Source organism: Colletotrichum spaethianum (assembly GCF_022836535.1).
Source record: "Colletotrichum spaethianum MAFF 239500 DNA, contig01, whole genome shotgun sequence".
Classification (NCBI taxonomy): Eukaryota; Fungi; Ascomycota; class Sordariomycetes; order Glomerellales; family Glomerellaceae; genus Colletotrichum; species Colletotrichum spaethianum.
Window position 1 is genome coordinate 1,827,713 of NW_026054771.1, and position 18,536 is coordinate 1,846,248.

The window sequence follows — 18,536 nt, forward strand, 5'->3', positions numbered from 1 at the left end:
CCGGCTCATCAACACCCATGCTTCTTAACTTCTTCTTGGGTGTATAGTTAAAGGTGAAGCAAAGGGCTAACAAACTGTAACCATGGGTCGTGTGAGTGTTACTCTGTAGTCTGTCCGGGCTGCCCCTAAAACAGCCTGCTTCTTATCAATAATTGCCTGCAAATGGGCTCACTGACATTGATTAATTGATAGTGATAAGGAATTGAAAAGCTATCACCTTGTATCTAACCAAAATTCAAGTAAAACCCAGCCTCTTGTTTTCTTCATTCAACTGGAATTGAGGTTCCTGCTGTAAAACCTTTTCTTTCCGTCTATTGTCAGCGGAGACAAACCCCTCACCCTTGCATACCCCCATCGCGACTTCAATCTACTCTGCTTTCTCTCAGTCTCAGTCAAACCTCATCTTCGTTGTTAGTTGTTGGCCAAGTCCCATTTCACGTCGCGCCTCGCCTCAGGCCTCGCCCGCCATGGGTCCGTCGATCGGGCTTGTCGTCCTCTTTTCTCTGGTCACCAATGTCTACGCCCAGACTGGCTCCGGTATCATTGGCTTCGGCATCTCGCTTTACCAAGACTTATGCTGCCAAGCATGCCACGACTCACTTTCCGCCCTGTACCTGAGCTGCACCACCTTCAGCGACATGGACATGAGCGGCATGGGGGGATGGACATGTCTGGCATGGACATGCAGATGGGTACCACCAGTGCCGATTGCTACGCTTCCAATACTCCGTGGCTGCAGACTATGGCGTACTGCATTCAGCAGAACTGCAATGCCCACGGATATTCAGCAGATAAACAGGCCAAGTGCTTCAGCACCCAAGCTGTCGCTGGCGCCTCGTCACCGACTTTCCAGGAGAGTCTTCCCTCCGTGGCTCCCACCGTCGAGCTCGCCTCGGATGCCATGTGGCTCAACGAGACCAGCTTGGTTAACCAGAGCCTCTACGATTCGACCTACGGTAGCGAAGGCGAGTTCGCCAGATCAGAATACTTACACACGAGATACTCGTATGTTTGCTCCCCTTCACACTCAACAATCTTGTCATCTTTTTCCTCTAGCTTGGACGGGCACTCACCTATCTTCTGCTATAGCATCGCCCTCTACTTGACTGTCATTGGCATCTGCCTCCTCTGTGGCGTGGTGGTCCAGCTTACAAGCGCGGTCCCTACACTGTACAAGAAACTCCAAAGCTTGGCATTGTGGACAAAGCTTCGACAACATGTCTTCCTTCCCGCCTTGGTCGGCCATCGGCGCCTAGAACCTCTTCCTGGGCAGATTGGCTATGTACCAAGCAGAACGCTAAGCATCTTCATCGCCATCTACATCATTCTCAATGTTGTCTTTTCTGCCATCAACTTCAGCAGCTACCAGCCCAACATCTACTTCTTTTCCATGGGTTTCGAGCTCTGCGAGTATGTCGGCAACCGCACTGGTACTCTCAGTCTCGTCAACGCGAGCATCTCTATCCTTTTTGCCGGTCGCAACAACGTCTTGATTGCGCTTACGGGATGGAGCCAAACGACCTTTTTGACCTTGCATCGCTGGACTGCCCGCGTCGCCAGCCTGCAGGCCATTGTGCACTCTATAGTCTACACGATGGCATACTGGGAACCCGGGTATGGGGGTTATTCTGAGTACGCCGCCAAAGTGGTGGAGCCATTCTACGTAGGCGCTCTTCCAGATACCCCTCTCTCTTTATTAAATGACGCTCGCTAACATCCTTTGCCTCCGACAGTGGTGGGGAATTATTGCCACAGTTACGTTCAGTTTGGCAACCGCCTTCGCCGTATTGCCGTTCCGCATCAGATTCTACGAAACCTTCCTCGTTATTCACATCATCCTCGTCGTCCTTGCTCTTGTCGGATGCTGGTATCACTTGGTCCCCCACTTCGGCTACACCTATGGCTACCAGACCTGGCTCTACATCTGCTTCGCCTACTGGGCTTTCGAGCGCTTCGTCAGAATCTTCCGTCTCGCCTTTTACAATCTCGGCAACTCAAAGGCTGAAGTCACAGCCATTCCTGGTTCCAATGTCATGCAGGTGACGATTCACCCCCGGACCTTGATGGGGTTCGGTCCAGGGCAGCACAGCTTCCTCTACTTTCCAAAATCAGGGAAGATTTGGGAGAGCCACCCGTTCAGTGTTGCTGGTTGGAGGACTGCAGGCAGTTCTGCGCCTAGTGTGACTTTTCCTGCTTCCCCTACAGATGAGAACAAGAAAGACGTCGTTGTGTCAGTGAGAAAATCAGAGAACCAAGACGTTGCGTCCGTCACCTTCCTGGTCCGCGCCCACAGCGGTGCCACGGCGTGGCTCCAAAGCCAGCTCGCATCCTCCTCCAGTCCTACCATTACGACTTTCGTTCTCACAGAAGGGCCCTACGCGGGTCACCGCGCCACCCACCAGTCGCTCCTCGTCGCTGACACTGTCTTGTGCGTTATCGGCGGCATCGGCATCACCGGCGCACTGGGATTCATCCAGCAGTACGCTAAATCATGGGTTGGGGAGGCATCGAACAAGGCGAAGCGATTTGTTCTGGTCTGGTCCGCCAGGGAGATGTCAGTCATCGAACACGTGCGCCGCAACTTCCTTGACAAAGCACCGGGCGTAGAGTGTTCGTTCTACTGCACCGGTGCCAGCTCCGACGATGCGTCCGGGCAAAAGGAGCATACCTCAGGTGATGCTGACGCCACGGTAGCGGGTGTGACCCTCGGTAGGATGGATGTCGGCGCCGTAATCCGCTCCCACCTGGAGAAGAACCACCATACGGCTGTGCTCGTCTGTGGTCCCGGACAGATGGCGGACGAAGCCGTCGTACATGTGGTCAACGGCGTAAAGGATGGCTTTAAGGTGGATGTGATCGAAGAAGCCTTCGCCTGGTGATCCATCGGATCTCACGTATACCACCGTCAACCCAAGCCCTACTCAACTGTAGGAAAGGGGGGTTTTCATTGTTCATCTTAATGTTATGTAGACGCTATTATATCCACTTACGCATTTCTGTGTTCTTCCTTTATATGATTGATGTTTTAAACTGGTTTTGTATTCATTGTCGACATACGGGTTGACGTATACGCCAATAACGAAGCACACTCCTGCCAAATTGGCTACAGAAACTACAACATAGATACGGCGAATGACAAACAAACCAACTAGTGGACCTTGGCGATATCCAAGGCTCAGACTGATAGAAGAAACTGTGAGGCTTGATAATGGATTCCTCTCGTATTAATCTGACCAAACGCTTTACGCAAGGAACTCCAGGCTGTGATACCAGCTCGCGAGATTCGAATTTCCAGGTGAGAAATTGAAATCTTGCGGTACTTTACAAAAAAACACAGATTATCTCACCTCTCCAGCATCGTGCATCATCATAGTTTCATACAAAGGATATCTCATCACGTACTGAGATATCATGACTTTCATACCACAATATCAACATGAATATTTTTCTGTACAACTATGAACCGTTTAGAATGGTAGCTTTTGATCTTCTCCACTAGATGCCATTGACCATTCTAGGCAACAACACGTTATTGTGCTCCCACAAGACAGTCGAGAAACCCGCAGAGAAAGCAGCACCCGTATACCAAGTCGAGCGATGGCCCTGAAGGGCACTCTGCTTCGAAATGAACCCGGCACGAAGCTCATCGCCCGTGACCCGGGGGTGCATCTTACCGTGATTTGCGAAAGCGGAGAATGTGACGGTGCCGTTGGACTCGGGAATGGTACCCGCCGCGATCATGGTGTCGATAGACTGGGCGATAAGAGCTTTCATGCTCTCCGCAGTGTCTTCTTCAGTACCAACGGCGGTGAATTGAAACAAGTCTTCGGTGCCGCCGATGTAGGCGATGCTACCAACTTGCGACGCCAGTGGGAAGACGGTGTAGTTGCTGGAACCAGGGGCGGGCGACCTGTTCGAGTAGGCAGCGCTGATCTGCAGTGACGGATGGCGGAGGATTCCAGCGTAGACGGTAGCAAAACCGAACTTGTCAAAGACTTGTTCCTCCGTATCATCCGTCTCGAACGGTGCCAGGCTTTCGGTGGTGGGCTCAAAGGCAACAAGAAGGCGCTTGGCGTCGATGCAGGTCAATTTGCCGTCCGCACCTTGCACTTTCAGCGCAACTCCCTCATCGTCGCGTTGGGTGGTCGAATCAACGGTGCTTGAGTAGAGGACGTCATCGCCCAGGAACTTGGCAACGCTCTCGTACAACTCATACAGACGTCCCGAGGCAGGCGTGGCTGCCGCGGCAGTGCCTAGCAGAGCGCGAACCATCGGGACTCCGGATGCCTGCGTCACGAAGATGGTGGGTACGTCCATGGTGTCGCCGAGGCCCATTGCGGTGGAATCCCATATCTGGGGGACGGCGGCTGCAATGTCGTACTTCTCGACGAAGTCACCGAACGGCATGATCAGGTCCTCCGGGATGGACCCTGCCTCGGGGAAGTTCCCGAAACCGGGAAGAGTGATGTTCTCGTACTTCTCGAGAACATTCAAATATCTCTGTAGGGCTGGGTACATGGCATCAGACGCGGGAGCCACCCAGTCTTTGACCGGTTGTCCTGTCTTGAAATCGACATAATTGTAGTTGAGAGTGGTGAATTGCATAGACCCGCTTGTCGATACGTTCATGCGCTTTGGAAAGTCAAAAGTGTCCTTGTATTCCATCCACGCCTGAACGCCGACGTTGATTGACTTGTTCGTGACAGGATCATGGTAGAAGGCCGTGTGACCACCCTTGAGCTTAAATTAGCAGCGATTCGACGCAAGAAACATCGAAGGAGCAGGGGGAGGAAATGTATAACTCACGAGTTGGCTGGCCTTTTCCACAACGATTACACTGTGGCCATGATCGCGCAACCAAACGGCGGCATGAGCACCAGACGCACCACCGCCAACGACAACGACGTCCCGAGAAACGGTCTGGTTGCAGCAGTTCTCGCCAGCGACAAGCCCTCGGGCCAAGAGCGTAGCCACAAAGCCGAGGCCTGTACGCATCCTGTTGCTACGCATGTCGGCCAAGAAACGTCTCGCTTGGTGTTACACGTTACTGGAACCCGTGGCGATTGTGATTGCTGCAGTGTCACCGGGGTATGGAAGGTTGACTGGTAACGGGATGCAATGCACGTTTACGGCGAGTCTGCAGGCTCACGAGTCTTTAAATCGAGTTTTGCAACATCTTCCCGGACTATCCATGGATTGTTAAAAAGAGGGAGTTGGAACGAATTGCATATAGGCTTTGCCCGAAGCGGCAGTTAGCCGCATCTCAGTTAGGATTCTCTCCAGCTTAGCCGACCACCGCAGTCACCGGAAACTCCACCGTTCTGCGTCACGCAATTGCAAGTCGGAGATTGCCATATAGCTAGCTCATGGGTCGTAAGTAACAGCCAACTGCACGTTCTGGGTAACAATATCGAACCAACAAGAAAAGCATATAGCAGGCATGGCCTAATTCCCTTCCAACACGCAAGAGAGCTGCGAAGGAGGAAAAGCTCCTCTTCGGTCGTCGGATTCCAAGCCAATACCGACAAATTGGCCGAGTGGATTGGCTAGGGGTCAGATGCAGGGGCGCGGCGCGGTAACTCCTCACTACCCCACCCGGCCCGGTCAGCCCATATTCCGGACCAACAGATTTAACTGCATTCTACATAGGATAGCATATTTCAGGGATCCCCGGCAATTATTGAAAATTGCAGTACGAGCTCGGGTGATGCCGTTGACGCTTGTCCGATTTCCCCCTCCAACTACCCCAGTTTCTGGAGGATCGGCTAGCACTGGAGTGGATACGTGGGAGGGCACGAATTTGACAACAGGGTTCGCATTGCATTAATCCTCGCGAGTAATATGGTATGCGTGTACATGGCAGCGCCAAGATGTTGGAATAGAAGGATCAAAATGCGGGCAGGGTTGGTATTTGTGGTATTAAGAGAGAATTCTCGCAATGCCCTTGCCTCCAGCTAGATGCTCAAATCATGGCACGCAGTAGTAACGTCGCAGATTCCTTCCTCGGTCTTTACGACTCTTTAGTTATAGCCTGATGCTGCGGGTTTTCGGAGTAACTATCTCGAATGGTACCAGACCATCCGTCCAAGGTATCAGTCATAATGATAAATGTACTGTGCTCCCAAAGCCGGTGTGTTTTGCAAGTTGCATTCTCGCCTCCTATCCTGCTTCTCACTGTAGCAAACCGATTGGTAACCGACTTTCCAATCGGTCGGTTCGCCTGAGGAATCCTGTGCCGTGCCAAAGCCCTTAGCGTTGCGTGACGGGTGGAATGTACGCATGCATGCACAGCAGTGGATCTCTTGAAGCAGAGAACTGACATGTAATACTCGTACGAGTCAACCGATGTGCTCGTACTATATGGTCATTTGACGCGCATACGAACGCAATAACTCGGCATTGTTAGTCTAAATTCTGGTGAAACCGATGGATTTTAACAAGGTTCAAGTCGATCTTGCGGAAAAGGTGACATCTCATCCAACTATCCGTCTAGAATGATGAACGATGATCGCTGAACGGTGGTTCATGTGTCTCTATTGATGCCTCGTGGGGCTATTTCGGCGGAATAGATGTGCTCATTACTCAGGTGGAGCATTTGCGTGTAAAGCTGGAAAGTTTCCTAACCTTGTTCATAAAACCTTGCTGCGCCCGCAGAACAGGGTGCTCATCAACAGCGATACAAGATGATTGTCGTCCATCGCCTTTTCGTTGCCTTGTTCATTGCCTTTAGTTATGAGATAGGATGGACAAGTTCCCTCCGGAATATGTCAATGCTAGCAACGCAAGCCGGATCGTTGGAGTCGTTGGCGTGTTCCACTTCGTCGCCTTGACATTCGTTTCCCTGCGTATCTATGCTCGGCTGGTCATTCTTAGGGCGTTCGGAGCAGAAGATGCGCTCATCGTTATTGCCGTTGTAAGTCAAACATACTCGCTCGAAGAAAGGCCTGGCGTCACAGTTCCAGAAAATTGCTAACTCTTTTCATCACAGATCCTCGCGCTGGCGGCATGGATATGCTTAATCCTACAGATACCCTACGGTCTCGGACGCCATAGCCTGACGATTCCGACCGAAGACCGCATAGATTTCGAACGTATCACATTTTGGAAGACGGTGCTCTCCGACGGCATTGCCATGGGGCTGCTGAGAATATCTATGGCGATCAGTCTATTGCGACTCAAGAGGGACCTGAATTGGTATCGATGGTCGTTGTACGCTGTAATAGGTAATACATACCAATTGCTGGTGTCTTTGCTCCATCCTTATTCCAAGGCTGATTGCGCTTAGGATTTGTTGTGGCGTATTCTATCCAAGCAATTGTCTGGTTGTTCGTCTATTGTACTCCGTACTCGGGGTGGTGGGAGTTTCAGTGGATGAATCCCTTTGACCCTAGATGTCACAACTTCAATATCTTTCTTAATCTTACGTATTGGAATATTTGTAAGTTTATCCTACCATCACTGGTGGGTCACAGATACTAACCAAGAGGCGCGTAGCCTGCAATATCTTCACTGATATATGCCTGGGAGCTCTGCCAATCCCCATCATCTGGAACCTCAAGATGAAGTTCCGAGTGCGTCTCTACGTGATTGGCATCCTTAACCTGGGATATTTGTGAGTATACCTGAGAAGGAGACACGCAGAGTGTTGATTATGTGAAGTTATTTTGGAATAACTAATATTCTTCGTTGTACCCAGTGCCATCATCATGGGCATTCTGAAAGCTGTCTTTATGCTCACGACGGGCGGCGACCCAGACAACATCTTTAATTATTGGGTTCACTTTTGGCAAAAGTAAGCTGCAAAAGGAGATCGTTCCGTCGTATCAGATTGGCTTTCGAACACCAGACTGACTTCTCCGACGCGAACAGCCTCCAGCTCAACATAGGCATTATCGCAGCATGCGCATCATTTCTCAAACCGCTATTTGGACGTTTGCTGAAGATCAACAGCTCTGCCGGGTACTATCCCAGCGACCTAAACTACAATCGAAGCAATCAGACGCCTCTTGGCGCTGGAACCTCTCGCAGCAATACGTACTCAGCGAGCAGAAAAAAGAACATCACCATAGACCAAAGCTTGCATGACGAGTTTGAAATGCATACCAATGACAGCATTCATGTGGCAGAACGACAGGTGGTATCGTCGATTGGAGGCCAAGGGGATCAGACAACGAGGGCTAAGGTGCCTCTGCAGGAACGGTCGTCGGCTGAAGCCTCTTATGGTTACACACTCTCTTCCGGAGCAAGTAGCGAGGAGGTCATTTTGCAGCCGGACGGAGAACGAGTAATTGTGTGTACGAGGGATTTCAGCGTAAAGTATAGCAATAGGTGATTGGGTTTGGCCTCAACCCGGTCTGGGCTCTTGGCAACTCAACAGCCAACTCAGGAAGTTGGTTCTAGGACAACAACTTCAATTTGATCATACTGTTAACTAGATGTTTCAGGCATGAAGAAGTCAGCCAATCGTTAAATTTACCACCCGATGATACGAATATCTCGTCGTCCTGTGGCAGAACCTAGCTTGTAGCCAACGAAGCAACTTGTGCACGAGCCATCAAAAACAACTGACAAGAATTCTCGTTAGAACGGTTCCGGGACTGGCTCTTCCTTGTATATCTTTTCGGCTCTTCGCCTTTCGGTTTTCCTGTGTCCTTCTTCTCTTCCTATCAGCTTTGCTAGTAAAGGATCATGGAGTGTGTCGTTGTTGAAAGATCCTAGAGGCACCCTGGTAAAGAGGTGACTGATAGCAAGTTTTGAACACCTCAGTGGATGCAAACGGCATTGGAGTTCGATAAATAGGAGTCTGATGTTCTTCAAAGCTCTAGAAAGAACCATGAATGAACGCGAGTATCGAAGGGAGGTTCGCTACACTCCACAGCTATCCGATCTTCAATATCAAGCTGCTTTGCAGCGGGAAGGCAAAAAATTCCATGCTGGTCTATTGGCGTCAAGGGTTTACATTGGTTTATGTTACAGATAGCAACGGAATGCTTCGCAAAGTCATTACACTTGCTTGAGTCCAGCGTCTTTGGGAAGAGCAATTGATGTCAGGTGAGAAACCGCGATTAGTCTAATCGCATTAAATACACTAAGATGCGAAGCACTCGGGTAGCTCGTGATTGGAAACTTGGAAGGCCCGATTCTCATAGTAGTCTTCAACTTAGGCCAGCCCTTCGGGTCTTGATAAGCCACGGAAAGTCTACTAGTCCAGCTATCACTCACTCAAGAGACCAGTAGAACCCTACCGTCGAATACAACGTAGCAGCAGGTTGGGTTGCGGAGGTCGAGAGGCGCGGAGAGGCGCGCGCCACATCTCAGATGACGCACATGCATGCTGCACAGCGCCGCGAACGGTCTCTTGCACTTTGACAGTACGCCCAAGCAGATGTGAGAGCTAGAGCAGACGAGCATGCAACAGCTGGCAGGTCAGCCGTTAAATCCCGCTTGTGCTGTGGTCTTGCTGTCTTCTCGGCGTGGATTTCCCGAGGTCAGCATGCCTTCATCGTGGGCCGTGGTTCCCGTGTCGATTTGCCTAAGTTCGTTGCCAGAGCACTGCGAACCCCCTGTGTAAACATCCATCTCTCCACTGTTGAAACACGACCTCAGAGTGTCCACCAGCCCATTTGCCAGGATCTCTTACCCAGTCTCGCTAGTTGTCGGTCAATTTGAAGACCCTAAGGTTGGGGGAATACAAGGCAAGACCCTGAGCTTCGGCAAGACATGACCGCGGACGAGGACACGAACAAAGACTGTCGAGTGCATCGTTCTCCGATCGTCTCCCACCTCCCCCGCACCGCAGCGCGCCCAGAGATTCGGTGCCGGCGTCCCATTGGTCGCGGGCTGAGTCCTTCCCAAAAGGGCAGCCAGCAGAAAAGGCCCACCTGCGGTCCACTCCGGTCTGAGCGTCCGGCCCCGGCCAACCATCGTCTCGGTGGGAAAGTGGGGGCTGGCGAACTGCACCTGCCAGTGAATTGAAGCTTGCGTCCCTCCTTCCTCGTGATAAAAGTGGCCTTAGCTTCGTCTTTGGCTGTACGTCATTCGCCACTTTTCCCGAACCGCAACCGTCGATTGTCTCCCCAAAGTATGTCGGATATAGGCTGAGACGGATGCAGGAGGAGGCGGGCAAGGCGGGGTGGGAAGGTCCTTCCCGCGCTTCTCTTATCAAACCGGCGTCAGAGCTAAGCACCGCTGGCTGCCGTGGGGCGGCCGATTAGCGGTTTCCCTGAAGAACATGTGGTCTATCTGTTTGGCAGGAGACGTCGGGGAAGAATATGACACTCGACTTGCGCCGGTCTTTCCTTCCAGCTGAGGAGCTCAGCTTCCTCGGCGTATGGCACATTAGATAATCAGGGCCATTACTTAAATCGAGCCGGCCTCACCCGTCATCCTTGACTTTCTCCTTCTACATCACCACATCAAGCAAACCAGAAAAACACACGACTCCGGTCAAGATCAATCAAGAAAACCAGCCTTTTCAACTCAACACATAAACCCCTACACTCTACCAATCCATCATCATGAGCGGCTGTGGATGCGCTTCCTCTGGCTCCTGCGGCTGCGGCTCCAGCTGCTCCTGCGAAGGCTGCCCCGTAAGTTTGCCCGGCCCGATTGCATCATCCGTGGCGTTTATCTTGCACTGACACGTCTTCAGCACAAATAAGCAACGTCAAGTCAGGGTCGTAAGATCGTCATGGTTCGTCGGTGGATCTCTGGGTAGTGTAAAGAACCGCGTCCATGGAACATGAATGGTTGCGCGACACCATAATGGATGTCCTTTTTTCTATTTCTTTGCACACTCGTGCGCAGTGGTTAGAATGAGAAATCGAAAGTTGATGTTGACATAATATTGATCTCGTTGTCGCATGGCGTGAGCTGTGATTGAGTGGTGTTGTTTGTAGTTCGGTTCCACATATTGTGATACTGTAGATCTGTGCAACATCAGATCCATCACATCATGCCCAGTCGTCCTCCTCTTTGTGGTCCTTGTATAATGCAATCCAGTTTTCTCCATCCCAGGACCAGCCTTCCAACAGCGACTGCGATGTCAACGCATCCGCCTTGCCGTCTCGCTTGCCGCTCTGATATGCCAGCCATCCTAAAGAGCCGATAATCTTCGCAATATATAGCGACCTGTATCTTGTCAGTCTTCATTCCGTGTTCGAACTGCTTCCAGCCTTCCAGTATCTTACGCAGCCAGTGTCGCCCAAGCATATCCCCATTTCGCAACTCTGCACCATCCACGGTTCTGGACCCAAGCTTCGTCGCAGCTCCGCACGAGATACCACGGTCTCTCGCTGAGATGTTGGGGATCAGAGAAGTCGGACCCGTCCTGCGCCGCGGCGCTGCAGGCCCACAGAACAGCGAGAAAAACATCGTACGCGAGGTTCGTCCATCGAGCTTCGTATTGCAGGGCGGCCATCATGAGGCGGGCAAAGAAGATCGACGCTGCAAGGACCGCGGTGGCCATGTTCGATGTCGTTAGTCTAGTGAAGCGAAGAAGAAAAGTCAGTATCTGGAGCATGGACGAGACGGGCGGCAAGGAAGGCACAACAACGACGCCGTGACACACACCTTTGACTCCATATCAAAGGAATCTCTGGCGGTTCTTCGTGGTTGGCATAGAAGTAAATCCTCAACCGCGGGTTCGAGCACCACCCTTCCTCTCCGCCGTTCCTCCACAACCGCGAGCGGAAGCGGTCCGGATACGCTATACCAAACAGGATGAGGGTCGCGACGACAACACTAGCCTCGAGGCACAGTAGCCCGGCGACCAAGTTTGCACGTCCAAGGCAGCGGTCTCGTCTCTGGAACCAGTTCGATTTACCGATAGAAGCCATGGTGGACGGGACAGACTGGCCGTTCGGGCAGCGCAACCGCAAATGAAAGCGCCATGGCGGTCGACGTCGCTATGTCCGCGTTAAGATATGGCATTTTCCGAACTCCCGGAAAGACGACAAGGTAGCAAAGAATGCCTCAAATGTGCTCATTTCGGGGCGGGGTGTGGTGCGGTTTTACGTCCTTCGAGAGCACGTCGTTCGGGGAGCGACGGCTGGGCGCGGGGAGCCTCGTGAGGGGGTGAAAACTTGCTCATTCTTGCGCATGTGTCTGCCTCTCAGAGCACCATCTGACACTCTGCGCCTACCTATTTGATGCATGACAGGCCCTAGGCTTTTGCTAAGAGAGCGTTTAATTAACAAAACAAAAAGCAAATTTGCAGTTCTTCCTGTCCTTCTAGGGTCCTCTTCGCCAAAGACCCTCTCTGCTGGCCTTGCTCAGATGCTTAGCGGACCGGCCCGCGTCGTCCTCTCCACGTGCTAGAGCTTAAAGTGCCGCTAGGCTCGTATAAGCGTCCGGAAATTGACATCAAACCTCTTCCACCGGCTCTGATTACATCCTCTTGACGGCTCACTGTGATTTGGTTTCTACCGCGTTTTCTCTCTGTAGTGGACTGCGAGCAAGGTACAAATGAAAGCCATGCAGCTGATACGGGTCAGAAAATAGTGAAGGGTTGTATCTTAGAAAAATCTACGGTCCTGGAAGAAACTAAGATTTCCTCTAGACCACTTAACGTTTCTCAAACGCCGTATAACGTTGTGTTGATGCGTATACGACAGCCGACGTCATCGATCTGCTCCTTGACAGGAGCAACCATCCACGAAGACCATTCAGCAAGCCCATTTCCCACATTTCTTCCTCCTAGATACATTGGAACATGTTTCACTCAGTGTTCTTCGCCGTCCAAGACATGCTCCTCTCTCGCTTCTCTCTATACCGAACGTTCGTTTCTCGGATGTTCTGGTCGATACTTCGTTGCTAGTAACAAAGGGTCATATCAGTTGGCTTTGTTCGGGTGTAACACGGCTTTTAACGGACGTAAGACAGAAAACTTACTGACAACCACTCTCGTGCGCGTTCTTTAAATACGCCGTGTCTTCCCGGCTGGAAAACGCAAGCAAAAGACCGGTAACACGACTAGGACATCACTGGTACCAACAAGCCGGGACAATACCAAACTCTTCACGCTGCCTCCTCAGTAGCTCGTCCCTCTTCCGTCTCGTGGCGACAACCCCCTCCTCCTCGAGAAATCCAAGTGTAACGCCCAACTAAGACGCAATCACCGGCCTCGGCGACCCTCCTGTGCCCACAGCCAATGCACCAGGCGCCTCACGGTACGCGAACGACAGCAATTCTGCTGTGAAGCGTGAGATATCGAACTGGTGGAAACTGTGGTCCTGCACGCCGTCACCCTTGAGTACGTGGCGGCGCGTGCGGTAGTACGCCATCGTGGCCCATACGTAGCTCCGTTCCGCGACGCGCGACGATTCGGCCGTCAGCCAGTCAAGGTAGGCTGTCAAGTGCGGGATGGCGGAGACGGGAACGCTGAGGGTGCGCACGAGGCCGACAAGCTGGCAGTGCGAGCGGACGCGGACGACGTTGAGGCGATCATAGACATAGGCCGGTGGGCAGGTCTTGAGTTGGCGGAGGCGGTAGATGATGCCGCTGCCCTCGTCGTTAGGGTTGAGAGTACTGTGAGGGGAGTCGGAGGTGTGCCAGTAGAGGTCCCAGTGAAACTCTTCGGAGGACAGGCCATCAGAGACCATGAGCTCGTAGGTGCAGAAAGGGAAGGTCGGATCGTCGGGCAAGGCGGTTGCGTAAGTGTGTTTCTTACGGCCGAGGTAGATGGGAAGAGGAATTGAGATCATGATGTAGAGCGAACCGACCTCGAGCTTATCCATGATGAGGGGTGGGTGGGTGAACGGCGAGTAAGGCGCTGCTGGAGCCTTCATTGTGGTCGCCATATCGTTGCTGATAGACGTTCTTGCTGAAGCTGAAGTCCTGACTCTCACCCAAGAGCAAAAGAAGGTGGAAATGAACAGTGTTGGTAGCGCAAAATGAGTTTGTCGGTGGTGCCAGAAAAGGAGTTGAAAGGTGAAGAGTGAAAGGGCGGGGGTGATGCAAAAGGAGTGAGAGATATTCAACGTTGCTGTGGCCTACGTTGTGAAGTTGGGCATGGGCTATCGCTTGCAAGATCTGACCGACGATGAGGTTACAACAGTTTTGTTGTTTCTGCCTGAAATTTTTCGTTTTCTATCGAATGAACTATCTCTTGTATTTCAAGAAACGACGCAAAAGACATTACACAATGGAAGAGGACATGGTTCACAGTCGTGGCCACGACTTGGGACTTGCAGAACGTCAACTGGTTTGAGGAAGTTTCAGTCAAGTCATTTCCTATCGCTATCCAAACCTGCCTGTCACTGTTTGAGAAGGCAGGGTATGACATCAGGATCAGCCTGAGGAAGGCATGACAACCAAGTAATTGTATACCACTAGGTCTGTCAAGCAGCCTGAATACACCACACAGTAATAAGAATCTAGTGATATACGACACCAGATTCTTAGCATGTTAAGGAGCCATCTCCAAGAAAACATGAAAAAGAACCCCATGGGCCATAGGCAGTTGAGGCAAAACGACGTTATGAAGCTGACTAGGCCGGCTTCGAAGCAGAGCCTTGCGTGTTGTCTCGCCTGCCGCTATCAACCAATCAATACCTCATCATCCGCTCAAGGATTATTTAATCTGTGGTAAGCAACCCCCGATCTACCCCTCACTTTCCTTCAATGTCTACCTTCGTCTGAGGTGCGATTTGCCGGTACACCACCCTAGTTATTCATGATGAGCTCTGACAACGATGCCAACATCGTCCTGCCCTCCGAGCAAAATTCGGCGTTATGCGAATCATGTCAAGCACTGTTTAGTGCTAAATGTGACGAGAAGGTTGTGGTTCAGGAACAGTTCGAGGAATCGACAAGACGAACGGTTAAGGCCTCGACGGGCCTGGTGAATTCTCACTGTTCGCTCTGCCAGGTACTTTCAGAATGTCATTATCAAAACTTTGGCATTGCGTACCCGTTGCAAGACGTAGAACATTCGTGGACGAAGTTCTTTGAATTTAGTAGAGAGCACCAGCGCATGTGTCTTTTCGACAATGCAGAATCTTTACTAGCCGAAGTCACCATCCTTTTGCTCAAGCCAGGTAAGCAGTTGTCCCATTGACAACCAAGTAAAGCGCTTGAATCAAATCATCTAACAGCAGTTTGCACGTGAAAGTTTCCGAATCGAGGAAAGAGCCTATCAGCACAAACAGCGGCTCCGTTGAAAGTTGGAACACTGTGAGTGGCTGGGTGTCCAGCTGCATCACGAATCATTCATCATGCCGCCCCAGTCCAGCCGCCAATCAGTCGCTGCCAGCAAGAATCATCGACCTAGGTTCAGGACCGGTTCCCATGCCAAAGCTCTGTATCGTGAGTGGAAGCACGGCTTTGGAGCCCTACGCCACCCTGAGCCATTGCTGGGGCTCTCATCGACCAATGCAGCTGCTTGGGAAAAACATCAAAGACATGGTTGAGGGGATACCAATTGAGGAAACTAGCCAAACATTCCGCGATGCTTTTGATGCTACTCGCAAACTCAACTTGCGGTACATCTGGATCGATTCGCTCTGCATCATTCAAGACTCCGAAGAGGACTGGCGTGAGCAGTCGGCTCAAATGATTCAGGTATACTCCAACGCCTTTATCAACATCACTGCGACCCATGCTCCTGACGGACAACATGGCTGTTTCGTCGAGAGAGACCCTGCTACGACCGGACCTGTCACGGTTCGTCTCGAATGGGGCCCTAATCCGGGGACTTACTACATGATCAATCCCGAAGACTTTCAGCACAACGTTGAGCGCGCCCCGCTTCATAAAAGGGCGTGGGTTGTCCAGGAGCGCATCATGGCTCAGCGAAGCATCCACTGCTGCAAGTCTCAGTTGTTCTGGGAGTGTAGCGAAGTACTCGCTAACGAATGCTTCCCTAGCGGGCTGATCTACGGTCCTAACAGGCTGGAGTACAGTCTTGAAATATCGGATTACGCTCTCGAAAGGTTGGAGTACCATCTGGAAAGGACGTGGGCCGGTAGCATAATGAACTCTATCGACCCAGGGATACAAGGCAGAATAACCCCAGCCGTGCGAGGAATGCCATCCGATTCCAGGCTTCAGCTGTACAGAGTGTGGGGTAGAATCGTTCTACAGTACTCGCGCTGTGATCTCACTGTTAGCACGGACAAACTCATCGCGCTGTCTGGTTTAGCAGCAAGAATGCACCGATCCATGAAATGCCGCTACGTGGCCGGCATGTGGGAAGACCATCTCCCATATCAGTTGTTATGGAGAGGAAGCCTTGATCCGCTTACAAAGCCCGAGACATATGTCGCTCCGAGCTGGTCGTGGGCGTCAGTCAATGGGAAAGCTCTTGGGTCTGGGAGGGTAGTATTCCATGACGGCCGTGAGATCATGATTAACCTCCACGACATCCAAGTTGACCTTTACAGTCCCAAGTATGTTTTCGGTGCGGTAACCGGCGGTTATTTGCACCTGGAAGGTGTACTGGCTGATCAGAATATTACGGTTACGCCACCTAAAGCTTCCGATCTCGGCCAAAGCCCCTGGGTCAGAGTCAACGGGCTTTTCCTCACACGCCCATACATGGACGATGTTACTTACGTCGTAGAAGACAAAGAGCTGTGTTTCATGCCTGTGAGATACGCCGTGCACCCCCCACGAGATACATCTAGGGCACAAGTTGAAGGGCTAGTGTTGGAACCTACCGGAAGGCGGTCGGACGAATACAGGCGCGTTGGACAGTTCGAGGTTGTTGTACGTGGAATCAAATATACCTCAAGAAAAGATGCGGACGCAGGTGCATTGGAAGCATTCAGAGAGGCCTGCATACTCTCCAGCGGGCCTGGAAACGCAGGTCCATACGGAGATTGGGGAAAGAAAAGAGATTTGACAATTGTGTGAAGGGCAGAAGCAAAATAAAGGAAAACATCTTATTGTACGGATTACTGGTTGCCAGGTTGGCGATACTTGAATACATGGGTGACTTTTACGCTGGCTGGCCGAGGCTTAATCGGGCTTAGATAATCCTCAGTGAGGATGGACTGCATGCCGGTAAACGTGGAAGCAAGAGTCTTTGTACAGCGCTGCAAGGACAGTGAGTTTCAACAGGTATTATTGGGCCTGGCTAAACTACCATGAGGATCACTGAGTTGAGTTGGCGGTGGAACAAATGATGACAGACGAATCAGAAGTTAGACACATGGAGGACAAAACTATCAAATGATGAAATCCAAGTAAACAACTTCGTGGACTCAGATGCTCGGAGGAAAAGAGATACATCAAAAGTATTCGAGACTGGAAGCAATGGCAAAAGATTGATTTCGCCCGGACTTGAACCGGAGACCTTCAGTGTGTTAGACTGACGTGATAACCAACTACACCACGAAACCATGCTAAGCTTTGCGCTTGTTGAAAGCCAGTGGACAAGTAAGCAATATTAATCCACATTGAGCAAAATTCCATGATGCACAATCTTCCAACAATTCATCTCGTACTCATGATGACCGCCGTCCAATTCCAATTGGGAATTCATCAAGGCGTCTGCTGATTTCGCGCACAAGTCAAGATTAAGTTACAGGCTTTAACAACTTTGGCTCTGTCTGCGGCCTTACAAATATTTCACTTGTCAAGACACCAGCAGTATCTCACCAGCCCTTGGGGGGGAAAGACTACTCACAACTCCCTACAAGACCTGATCCCCGCACATGTAGTTCTTCAGAATCTGTCGGTGGCATGCACATTGACTAGCGTGACGACGGTGCCAGTTCGTTCCTTAGGGTAGCGGCTGGAGATGTCAACCCCCACTAGAGAAAAAAGTCGCTCGCCCCCGACATCCCCGCGATGGCCTGGATAAGATCCCGGAACCCAGTCAGCCATTGCGCCAGGTCGTGATGGCATGCAACCACCCCACTGGTGTGCCTTGGCTGTCGTCCCTGGGTTCTTCCATTTGATGTTCCAGAAAGCGTGGTGTAGCATTCGCATCAGAGCCTAGGCTTGCAAAATGCGTGCTGTTCAGGGTCTTTGATCTCAAATTTTTACCGTGATTGCTTGTGTTCATCCACCTTTGTCGAATTGCCCAACCCAGCGCTAGTCCCAAGCTTGATGTTGCAGCCGAGGCTCTCAAGCTCTCCGCCGGTTTTCCGAGAGCGGCCCGCAATGAAATGGGGCACCAGACCTTGAGCTGGAGACCCCGGATGGTCCAGAAATCAGCGCACCAGGTCTCTTGGTTGCTAGGCCGGATGGTGAGCTTTAGCTTAAGTCCAACGTGGTGGTCTTCCCGAAAGATCTAGGTATAGGCGGCCACGCGACAGGAACCATGTCAAGAAGAAAGATGCTGATGAAAGTTCTCCAAGACGGTGAAATTCTTACCCGAGGTGGAGCACAGCTGGCCCGAAGTGTGACAATGCGCTTGCAGCTCTCTTCACCTGATGCCTTGCGTGACTCTTGCTGGTCAAACAGAATCGCAACCCTTTTCAACTCTTGGTCCTTTGAATCGACAGTCCACTCAGTTTTCTTATCAGTTGATGAGGCCAAGGTCCAGCGACGAGACTTGAGCGAGATACTCCAGTCCAGCTCTCGCTCAC

The 18,536-nt window shown here is 51.5% G+C and overlaps 6 protein-coding genes and 1 non-coding gene across 7 annotated transcripts; 3 read left to right on the forward strand and 4 right to left on the reverse strand.

Moving 5' to 3' along the window:
• Positions 1-667: 667 nt before the first annotated feature.
• Positions 668-2,879, forward strand: ColSpa_00494 (ferric/cupric reductase transmembrane component B; the record flags this gene model as incomplete). Its single annotated transcript, XM_049266706.1, has 3 exons — positions 668-1,005; positions 1,057-1,663; positions 1,734-2,879. 3 exons carry the CDS (start codon positions 668-670, stop codon positions 2,877-2,879), a joined length of 2,091 nt encoding a protein of 696 aa, XP_049122663.1.
• A 616-nt stretch (positions 2,880-3,495) lies between these two features.
• Positions 3,496-5,010, reverse strand: ColSpa_00495 (beta-cyclopiazonate dehydrogenase; the record flags this gene model as incomplete). Its single annotated transcript, XM_049266707.1, has 3 exons — positions 3,496-3,615; positions 3,859-4,740; positions 4,807-5,010. The coding sequence occupies 3 exons, from the start codon at positions 5,008-5,010 to the stop codon at positions 3,496-3,498; spliced, it is 1,206 nt and encodes a 401-aa protein (XP_049122664.1).
• Positions 5,011-6,742: 1,732 nt separating this feature from the next.
• Positions 6,743-7,285, forward strand: ColSpa_00496 (uncharacterized protein; the record flags this gene model as incomplete). The annotated part of the gene is made up of 2 exons (XM_049266708.1): positions 6,743-6,913; positions 6,989-7,285. 2 exons carry the CDS (start codon positions 6,743-6,745, stop codon positions 7,283-7,285), a joined length of 468 nt encoding a protein of 155 aa, XP_049122665.1.
• A 3,667-nt stretch (positions 7,286-10,952) lies between these two features.
• On the reverse strand, positions 10,953-11,837 carry ColSpa_00497 (uncharacterized protein; the record flags this gene model as incomplete). Its single annotated transcript, XM_049266709.1, has 3 exons — positions 10,953-11,130; positions 11,190-11,483; positions 11,572-11,837. The coding sequence occupies 3 exons, from the start codon at positions 11,835-11,837 to the stop codon at positions 10,953-10,955; spliced, it is 738 nt and encodes a 245-aa protein (XP_049122666.1).
• Positions 11,838-13,103: 1,266 nt separating this feature from the next.
• ColSpa_00498 (uncharacterized protein) lies at positions 13,104-13,787 on the reverse strand (the record flags this gene model as incomplete). The annotated part of the gene is made up of 1 exon (XM_049266710.1): positions 13,104-13,787. The coding sequence occupies one exon, from the start codon at positions 13,785-13,787 to the stop codon at positions 13,104-13,106; it is 684 nt and encodes a 227-aa protein (XP_049122667.1).
• A 1,615-nt stretch (positions 13,788-15,402) lies between these two features.
• On the forward strand, positions 15,403-15,908 carry ColSpa_00499 (uncharacterized protein; the record flags this gene model as incomplete). Its single annotated transcript, XM_049266711.1, has 2 exons — positions 15,403-15,840; positions 15,891-15,908. 2 exons carry the CDS (start codon positions 15,403-15,405, stop codon positions 15,906-15,908), a joined length of 456 nt encoding a protein of 151 aa, XP_049122668.1.
• Positions 15,909-17,268: 1,360 nt separating this feature from the next.
• Positions 17,269-17,342, reverse strand: ColSpa_tRNA_020. The gene has a single exon. It is a non-coding gene; the product is annotated as a tRNA-Val (tRNA).
• Positions 17,343-18,536: the final 1,194 nt, after the last annotated feature.